The sequence below is a fragment of the Pempheris klunzingeri genome, chromosome 11 (assembly GCF_042242105.1).
Source record: "Pempheris klunzingeri isolate RE-2024b chromosome 11, fPemKlu1.hap1, whole genome shotgun sequence".
Classification (NCBI taxonomy): Eukaryota; Metazoa; Chordata; class Actinopteri; order Acropomatiformes; family Pempheridae; genus Pempheris; species Pempheris klunzingeri.
In genome coordinates, this window is record NC_092022.1 from 27,130,001 (window position 1) to 27,140,000 (window position 10,000).

Below are 10,000 nucleotides of genomic sequence, written 5' to 3' on the forward strand. Positions count from 1 at the left end.
TACTACCGACGCCTAGGATCAGTACTACCGACGCCTAGGATCGGAACTACCGACGCCTAGGACCGGTACTACCGACGCCTAGGATCGGAGCTACCGACGCCTAGGACCGGTACTACCGACGCCTAGGATCAGTAGTACCAGTACCTTGTCGTAGTATCAGTAGTACTAGTACCTTGTCATAGTAGTTTCAGTAGTACTAGTACCTCGTCGTAGTAGTTTCAGTAGTACCAGTACCTTGTCGTAGTAGTTTCAGTAGTACCAGTACCTCGTCGTAGTAGTTTCAGTAGTACCAGTACCTCGTCGTAGTAGTTTCAGTAGTACCAGTACCTCGTCGTAGTAGTTTCAGTAGTACCAGTACCTCGTCGTAGTAGTTTCAGTAGTACCAGTACCTCGTCGTAGTAGTTTCAGTAGTACCAGTACCTTGTCGTAGTAGTTTCAGTAGTACTAGTACCTTGTCGTAGTAGTTTCAGTAGTACCAGTACCTTGTCGTAGTAGTTTCAGTAGTACTAGTACCTTGTCGTAGTAGTATCGCAGCGCCCTGCTCAGCTTGTCGTAGTTCATGTTGTGCTTGTTCTTACGGAGCCCCCACAGACGGGCCACCTCCTCTGCGTCCAGCAGCTTGAACTCGCCGTCCTCGCCCGTCCAGGAGATCAGGTGACGCTGCCGCTGGTCCTCCAGCAGGTGGAGCAGGAACTGCCAGAGCGTGATGGACGGGTCCATGGCTGAGGACACACACACACACACACACACACACACACGATCAATACTTTGATCTTTTGTTCATGTTTGTACATTACAATTCATGTAAATCACTGATGGTGTCACACTGATCGTCCTGCTTTCCATGTTCTTAAACACACTGTGACATAATATTTACCACTTGTCCACGTTATTATGTTAGCTTTGTGGCTAGCATGACGTTAGCTTTGTGGCTAGCATGACGTTAGCTTTGTGGCTAGCATGACGTTAGCTTTGTGGCCAGCATGACGTTAGCTTTGTGGCCAGCATGATGTTAGCTTTAGCTTAACGTTACCTGTCCTGCCTAACTAGACCAGGTGTGAATTGCTGACTAGTGGCTGTCTGACTATTAGCATCCACAGTATATGGATGCTAATGTTCTTTAATTATTTATCATGAGGTCTTTAAAGTTTACCCCCCCCCCCCAAAAAAAAACCACCAACACCCAGAACTGACACACACACACTCACTCTGGACTACAGAGCGACGCTGAAGGTTGCCGTCAGTCAGAGAGCGATGCCAGTCGAACATGCAAATGAGCCTCATTACCATTGGCTGACCTGTTACACAACCGACCTATCAAAAGCCGTGGAAACCATCGCCATGGTGAGAGACCTTTCATCTATGGTAACCGGGGACGAGGAGACAGCAGCTAAAGTCACAGTCAGAGTGTTTCTCCACTTCCAAGATGAACCTCTGGTCGTCCATGGTGTTAAAAACCCTCTGAGCGGCTGACGTCTGGCCTGGTGCCCCCCCCATTAGAGAATAATACTGATGTGCTGCTGGAATATACAATAACACAAACACACTGACTGATGGAGCAGCAGCTCTAAAACCCCTGTTTTAGTGAATGTAGTCTGGTGTGTGTGCTGTTTGTGGTTAAACCAAAAGGATCTTCCAGGTCTCTCTCTGTAGGGATCCTTTCCATGATGCTGTCACACACTTAGAATAACACTCTGAGCCTGTCAGTGGATCAAACAAGCTCTTTTAGTGGACCTACTGTGATCAGGTGCAGTTGTCCCAAAGGATCACGTTGCAGCCATTGCAGCCCGTTTGGTGGCTGCTGGCTGAGGTGATCTACTGGACCAGTTCCAACACTTTTACTACCTACCAGTCACTCACACACCAGGATGTGGACAGAGAGGATCATGGGTAGAAACAGTGGAGTGGCCATTTAACAGAGCGCAGAGGGGAAAACAGAACGAAAGAGAAAGAGACAGAGGACGAAGAAGTAAACTATTTTCTCCACCAGAGAAGAAGAGTGTGGTTTCCTGACTACGTCCTGTTTCACTGTGGCTGCTCTACTTCCAGACATCAGTCTATCCGTCAACAACGGCCTCCATAAAACACACCACCAGCTGATGGGGCCGATGGAGCCGATGGAGCCGATGGAGCCGATGGAGCCGATGGGGCCGATGGAGCCGATGGGGCCGATGGGGCCGATGGAGCCGATGGAGCTGTGACTCCTCATCAGTCCTCCTCAGCTCATCCTGTCTGACTCACATCGTCCACACTCATCACACCACAAACTGTCACATCTCACAATCACTGCTGCTTCGGAGTGCGTCAGGGTTACCATGACAACATGTGAATATTACATCACTACCCCCCCACACTCCTCCCGTCTCCATGTTAACAGTCAACATCACGTCTGTGTTTCAGAGGTTCAATCCCCAAACAGACAGAAGTAACCCTTTGATACCCTGCAGCTCTCTGTCTCTACTGTCTCTACTGTGTCTACACTGTGTCTCTACTGTGTCTACTGTGTCTACTGTGTCTACACTGTGTCTCTACTGTGTCTACTGTGTCTACTGTGTCTACACTGTGTCTCTACTGTGTCTACTGTGTCTACACTGTGTCTCTACTGTGTCTACACTGTGTCTCTACTGTCTCTACTGTGTCTCTACACTGTCTCTACTGTGTCTCTACTGTGTCTACACTGTCTCTACTGTGTCTACACTGCGTCTACACTGTGTCTCTACTGTGTCTACACTGTGTCTCTACTGTGTCTCTACTGTGTCTACACTGTCTCTACTGTGTCTCTACTGCGTCTACACTGCGTCTCTACTGCGTCTACACTGCGTCTCTACTGCGTCTCTACTGCGTCTCTACTGTGTCTCTACTGCGTCTACACTGTGTCTCTACTGTGTCTCTACTGCGTCTCTACTGTGTCTACACTGTGTCTACACTGTGTCTCTACTGCGTCTACACTGTGTCTCTACTGTGTCTCTACTGCGTCTACACTGTGTCTCTACTGCGTCTACTGTGTCTCTACTGTGTCTCTACTGCGTCTACACTGTGTCTCTACTGTGTCTCTACTGCGTCTACACTGTGTCTCTACTGCGTCTACTGTGTCTCTACTGTGTCTCTACTGCGTCTACACTGTGTCTCTACTGTGTCTACACTGTGTCTCTACTGTGTCTCTACTGCGTCTACACTGTGTCTCTACTGCGTCTACTGTGTCTCTACTGTGTCTCTACTGTGTCTACTGTGTCTCTACTGTGTCTCTACTGTGTCTACACTGTGTCTCTACTGTGTCTCTACTGCGTCTACACTGTGTCTCTACTGCGTCTACTGTGTCTCTACTGTGTCTCTACTGTGTCTACTGTGTCTCTACTGTGTCTCTACTGTGTCTACACTGTGTCTACTGTGTCTCTACTGTCTTTACTGTGTCTACACTGTCTCTACTGTGTCTCTACTGCGTCTACACTGCGTCTACACTGCGTCTACACTGTGTCTCTACTGCGTCTACACTGTGTCTCTACTGTGTCTCTACTGCGTCTCTACTGTGTCTACACTGTGTCTCTACTGTGTCTCTACTGCGTCTACACTGTGTCTCTACTGCGTCTACTGTGTCTCTACTGTGTCTCTACTGTGTCTCTACTGTGTCTACACTGTGTCTCTACTGTGTCTCTACTGCGTCTACACTGTGTCTCTACTGCGTCTACTGTGTCTCTACTGTGTCTCTACTGTGTCTACTGTGTCTCTACTGTGTCTCTACTGTGTCTACACTGTGTCTACTGTGTCTACACTGTGTCTACTGTGTCTCTACTGTCTTTACTGTGTCTACACTGTCTCTACTGTGTCTCTACTGCGTCTCTACTGCGTCTACACTGTGTCTCTACTGCGTCTACACTGTGTCTCTACTGTGTCTCTACTGCGTCTCTACTGTGTCTACACTGTGTCTCTACTGTGTCTCTACTGCGTCTACACTGTGTCTCTACTGTGTCTCTACTGCGTCTACACTGTGTCTCTACTGCGTCTACTGTGTCTCTACTGTGTCTCTACTGTGTCTACTGTGTCTCTACTGTGTCTCTACTGTGTCTACACTGTGTCTACTGTGTCTACACTGTGTCTACTGTGTCTCTACTGTCTTTACTGTGTCTACACTGTCTCTACTGTGTCTCTACTGCGTCTCTACTGCGTCTACACTGTGTCTCTACTGCGTCTACACTGTGTCTCTACTGTGTCTCTACTGCGTCTCTACTGTGTCTACACTGTGTCTCTACTGTGTCTCTACTGCGTCTACACTGTGTCTCTACTGCGTCTACTGTGTCTCTACTGTGTCTACTGTGTCTCTACTGTGTCTACTGTGTCTCTACTGTGTCTCTACCGTGTCTACTGTGTCTCTACTGTGTCTACTGTGTCTACACTGTGTCTACTGTGTCTCTACTGTCTCTCTACTGTCTTTACTGTGTCTACTGTCATTACTGTGTCTCTACTGTCTCTCTACCGTGTCTCTACAGTCATTACTGTGTCTCTGTCTCCACTGTGTCTCTACTGTGTCTACTGTCATTACTGTGTCTCTACTGTCTCTCTGTGTCTCTACTGTGTCTCTATTGTCTCTAATATGTCTCTACTGTCTTTACTGTGTCTCTACTGTCTCTACTGTGTCTCTACTGTCTCTACTGTGTCTACTATATTAACTGTCTCTACTGTGTCTGTACTGTCTCTACTGTGTCTCTACTGTCATTACTGTCTCTACTATATTTACTGTCTCTACTGTCTTTACTGTGTCTCTACTGCCTCTACTGTCTTTACTGTGTCTTTACCGTCTCTTTACTGTGTCTCTACTGCCTCTACTGTCTTTACTGTCTCTACTGTCTTTACTGTCTCTACTGTCTTTACTGTGTCTTTACCGTCTCTTTACAGTGTCTTTATTGCGTCTCTACTGTCTCTTTACAGTGTCTTTATTGCGTCTCTACTGTCTTTACTGTGTCTTTAACCGTCTCTTTACAGTGTCTTTATTGCATCTCTACTGTCTTTACTGTGTCTCTACCGTCTCTTTACAGTGTCTTTATTGCGTCTCTACTGTCTTTACTGTGTCTCTACCGTCTCTTTACAGTGTCTTTATTGCGTCTCTACTGTCTCTTTACAGTGTCTTTATTGTGTCTCTACCGACTCTTTACAGTGTCTTTATTGCGTCTCTACTGTCTTTACTGTGTCTCTACCGTCTCTTTACAGTGTCTTTATTGCGTCTCTACTGTCTCTTTACAGTGTCTTTATTGCGTCTCTACTGTCTTTACTGTGTCTCTACCGTCTCTTTACAGTGTCTTTATTGCGTCTCTACTGTCTTTACTGTGTCTTTAACCGTCTCTTTACAGTGTCTTTATTGCATCTCTACTGTCTTTACTGTGTCTCTACCGTCTCTTTACAGTGTCTTTATTGCGTCTCTACTGTCTTTACTGTGTCTCTACCGTCTCTTTACAGTGTCTTTATTGCGTCTCTACTGTCTCTTTACAGTGTCTTTATTGTGTCTCTACCGTCTCTTTACAGTGTCTTTATTGCGTCTCTACTGTCTCTTTACAGTGTCTTTATTGCATCTCTACTGTCTTTACTGTGTCTCTACCGTCTCTTTACAGTGTCTTTATTGCGTCTCTACTGTCTTTACTGTGTCTCTACCGTCTCTTTACAGTGTCTTTATTGCGTCTCTACTGTCTCTTTACAGTGTCTTTATTGTGTCTCTACCGTCTCTTTACAGTGTCTTTATTGCGTCTCTACTGTCTCTTTACAGTGTCTTTATTGTGTCTCTACTGTCTTTACTGTGTCTCTACTGTCTCTTTACAGTGTCTTTATTGCTTCTCTACTGTCTCTTTACAGTGTCTTTATTGTGTCTCTACTGTCTCTTTACAGTGTCTTTATTGTGTCTCTACTGTCTTTACTGTGTCTCTACTGTCTCTTTACAGTGTCTTTATTGCTTCTCTACTGTCTCTTTACAGTGTCTTTATTGTGTCTCTACTGTCTCTTTACAGTGTCTTTATTGTGTCTCTACTGTCTCTTTACAGTGTCTTTATTGTGTCTCTACTGTCTTTACTGTGTCTCTACTGTCTCTTTACAGTGTCTTTAATGCGCCTCTACTGTCTCTTTACAGTGTCTTTATTGTGTCTCTACTGTCTTTACTGTGTCTCTACCGTCTCTTTACAGTGTCTTTATTGCGTCTCTACTGTCTCTTTACAGTGTCTTTATTGTGTCTCTACCGTCTCTTTACAGTGTCTTTATTGCGTCTCTACTGTCTCTTTACAGTGTCTTTATTGTGTCTCTACTGTCTTTACTGTGTCTCTACCGTCTCTTTACAGTGTCTTTATTGTGTCTCTACTGTCTCTTTACAGTGTCTTTATTGCTTCTCTACTGTCTCTTTACAGTGTCTTTATTGTGTCTCTACTGTCTCTTTACAGTGTCTTTATTGTGTCTCTACTGTCTTTACTGTGTCTCTACTGTCTCTTTACAGTGTCTTTATTGCTTCTCTACTGTCTCTTTACAGTGTCTTTATTGTGTCTCTACTGTCTCTTTACAGTGTCTTTAATGCGTCTCTACTGTCTCTTTACAGTGTCTTTACTGTGTCTCTACTGTCTCTTTACAGTGTCTTTATTGCGTCTCTACTGTCTCTTTACAGTGTCTTTATTGCGTCTCTACTGTCTCTTTACAGTGTCTTTATTGTGTCTCTACTGTCTCTTTAGTGTCTTTATTGCGTCTCTACTGTCTCTTTACAGTGTCTTTATTGTGTCTCTACTGTCTTTACTGTGTCTCTACTGTCTCTTTACAGTGTCTCTACTATATTTACTGTCTCTACTGACTTTACTGTGTCTCTACTGTCTCTTTACAGTGTCTTTATTGTGTGTCTACTGTCTTTACTGTGTCTCTACTGTCTCTTTACAGTGTCTCTACTATATTTACTGTCTCTACTGACTTTACTGTGTCTCTACTGTCTCTTTACAGTGTCTTTATTGTGTGTCTACTGTCTTTACTGTGTCTCTACTGTCTCTTTACAGTGTCTCTACTATATTTACTGTCTCTACTGACTTTACTGTGTCTCTACTGTCTCTTTACAGTGTCTCTACTATATTTACTGTCTCTACTGACTTTACTGTGTCTCTACTGTCTCTTTACAGTGTCTCTACTATATTTACTGTCTCTACTGTCTTTACTGTGTACAGTTGGTTCTCAGTGAGTCTGAATCAAACTGATCTGCTGTCAGTCTGTCTGAGCTCATCAAAGATCGTCTATGAGGGGAAGACGCTCCACTCTGTAACACCAGAGTGTTTCTGTGGTACAGCACTTCCAACAGAGTGAGACGCCGCCTCTCTAGAGGATCGCTTCACTTTTCATTCACATCAGATCAATAACTTCAGCTGATGGACTCCACAGATCAGAAGCAGGAGGTTCAGTATCAGCTGATTATCAGTAACATCAGAGTGTGATCAGGATCGATCCTCTTAATCAATCTTAATCCACTGACTAGAAAATTAATCAGCAACTATTTTGATTAGTAATAAATTAAGTCAGCTGTTTCAAACAGAGGCCCCGCCTCAGTTATCTGACATGTTCTGGGCAGATAATCTGGGAAACAGCAGATTAACTCCATCACAGAGCTAAAGTGGCTTTTATTGATCCTTAACGACGGTGACAAAGATCCTTTCTATTCCATTTATTTAATCCACAGACAGATTTACAACCTGAAGCTGCCGGTCGCCTCCGACCACCGTTTACTGTCTCAGCTCAGCTTTTTGTTCCTTCAGGTGTCCCGTTATGACATCACGTCATGACATCACGTTCCGACACCACGTTATGACATCAAGTTCCGCCATCACGTCATGACATCACATTACGACATCACGTTCCGACATCACGTCATGACATCACGTTACGACATCACGTCACGACATCACGTCACGACATCACGTCACGACATCACGTCATGACATCACGTCATGACATCACGTTACGACATCACGTCACGACATCACGTCACGACATCACGTCACGACATCACGTTCCGACATCACGTCATGACATCACGTTACGACATCACGTCACGACATCACGTCATGACATCATGTCACGACAACACGTTATGACATCACGTTACTCACAGACTGCAGTGAAAGCAGTGACTTCTTCCCACCTCTGCACAGGTGAAAACATAAATTGAGGCATTAAACACCTGTCGGCTCTTCACTGACTTCTTTCTAATATTCATGTATTTGAACACGTCTCTTTCACATTTCAGTGAATTTGCCTTAAACCATAAATCTAAAATATATAAGAGATATTTATCATACAGGAGAGAAATATATTAATAAATGCACATTATTTTAAGAACAAGATTTCACACTGATCATTCTGTATTCCAGTGTGTGTCACACTAGTGCTGCTGTATTGCTGCTAATCTGACTCATGTTGTAGTACAACGGACATGTTTCAAGATTGATTGATGATGATTCCCATATTTTCCTACTCTGGTCTGGAGGTAACGGTCAGGAACGTTTTGCTGATTCCGTTATTTCAGTCTCGTCTCCACTTCAGACGTCGGTTCAGTAATTAGTTAATAAAACATTCCAATAAAAACACGTCTGGCTCTTTAACTCACTCGTCTTCCCATCACCACTAAAATCACAGTGAATACAGTCACTCTGAAAACACACCTGCGCTCTCGTTCTCAGCTCACCTGGCTGAGTGCACACCTGCAGCCTGCACGTTCCTACATGCTGGAAACAACAAGGAGTCAGTGTCCTCATAACACACACACACACACACACACACACACACACACACACACACACACACACACACACACACACACACACACACACACACACACACACACACACACACACACACACACACACACACACACTGAGCTGCAGGCCTCAGCAGCTTCACCTGTTGCAACACTGCTGCTTCCCTCCAAACTGCACAGAAACACGCAGGGCTGCGCGCGCGCGCACGCGCACACACACACACACACTCACACTCACACTCACACTCACACACACACACACACACACACACTCACCGTTAATCAGCGGGTTTGTCTCCATCTTCACAGGGTCGATCCGTGTAGTTTCTCTGCTGTCTGTCTGTCCTCAGGCTCTCTCCTCCTTCATGCTGCCATGTTGTTGTGCTGTCTGTCCGTCCGTCCGTCCGTCCGTCCGTGTGTGAGTGTGTGTGTGTGTGTGTGTGTGTGAGTGTGTGTGTGTGTGTGTGTGTGTGTGTGTGTGTGTGTGTGTCGGGGCAGGTTACAGCTGTCAGAGCCCGGCTGAAGAGGCTGAGGGGGAGGCGACGGTCAGCAGCTTCTCCCGCGACCTGCTGGCGTTATGTAACCGCTCCGAGCTGCTGCTGCTGCCGGGCTCCCGAGCCCCCATGCTACCGACCGGCTGAAAGTTAGCAGCTGCCGAGGAAAACAGCGTCCAAAGCCCCACTGACGGAACCAGGAGAGTCCATCAACGCCTCAGAGCGTCACCAGGCAACCCGGAGCTAATTACCATGCTAATGCTAATGCTAATGCTAATGAACGCCTGTGCGGGGCTAATGAGGTGAGAGTGAAGGCTGCTTCCGGATAAAGTGACCTGACGTGTTTTTGTTTCTCACCTGTCAACAAGCACTGATGGGAGCTAACTAGCTAGGCTAACTAGCTAGGCTAACGCAGCGGGCGAACGCGCTTTTTGGCGGTTAAAATGTTCTTATGTTTGGTCTCCTCGGAGGATTCCGGATCAGCCGTGGACACAGCAGGCAGCAGCTGCTGTGAAACACCGCACAAAGTTTGTCCAACTTCAGGCTTCAGTGGGGGCTGGAGCTGTTAGCCTAGCCTAGCCTAGCCTATCCTGCTGTCACAGCCCCCCCCCGCCTTGCTTCCTCCCGCTGACTGCGGACCCTCTCAGGCCGCCTAGAGTCCCGCCACACGGAGGAAAAGTGGTTTGTGAGATCCGCCCGGTAGTTTGTCTGCAGCGAGCGGGCAGGAGGCTCCGTCTGCGAACCCGGAGTT

General features: G+C 46.0%; 1 protein-coding gene across 1 annotated transcript in view; it reads right to left on the reverse strand.

The window, feature by feature from the left end:
* elk1 (ETS transcription factor ELK1) overlaps window positions 1-10,000 on the reverse strand; it is a 22,764-nt gene that overhangs the window by 12,722 nt on the left and 42 nt on the right. The window contains exons 1-2 of the mRNA XM_070839093.1: window positions 9,032-10,000; window positions 514-722 (exon numbers count right to left, since the gene is read on the reverse strand). The exon at window positions 9,032-10,000 is cut by the window's right edge and continues 42 nt beyond it. Of these exons, the coding sequence (XP_070695194.1) occupies window positions 514-722; window positions 9,032-9,056 (234 nt within the window). The 5' untranslated portion in view covers window positions 9,057-10,000. The remainder of the gene's footprint in view (window positions 1-513; window positions 723-9,031) is intronic.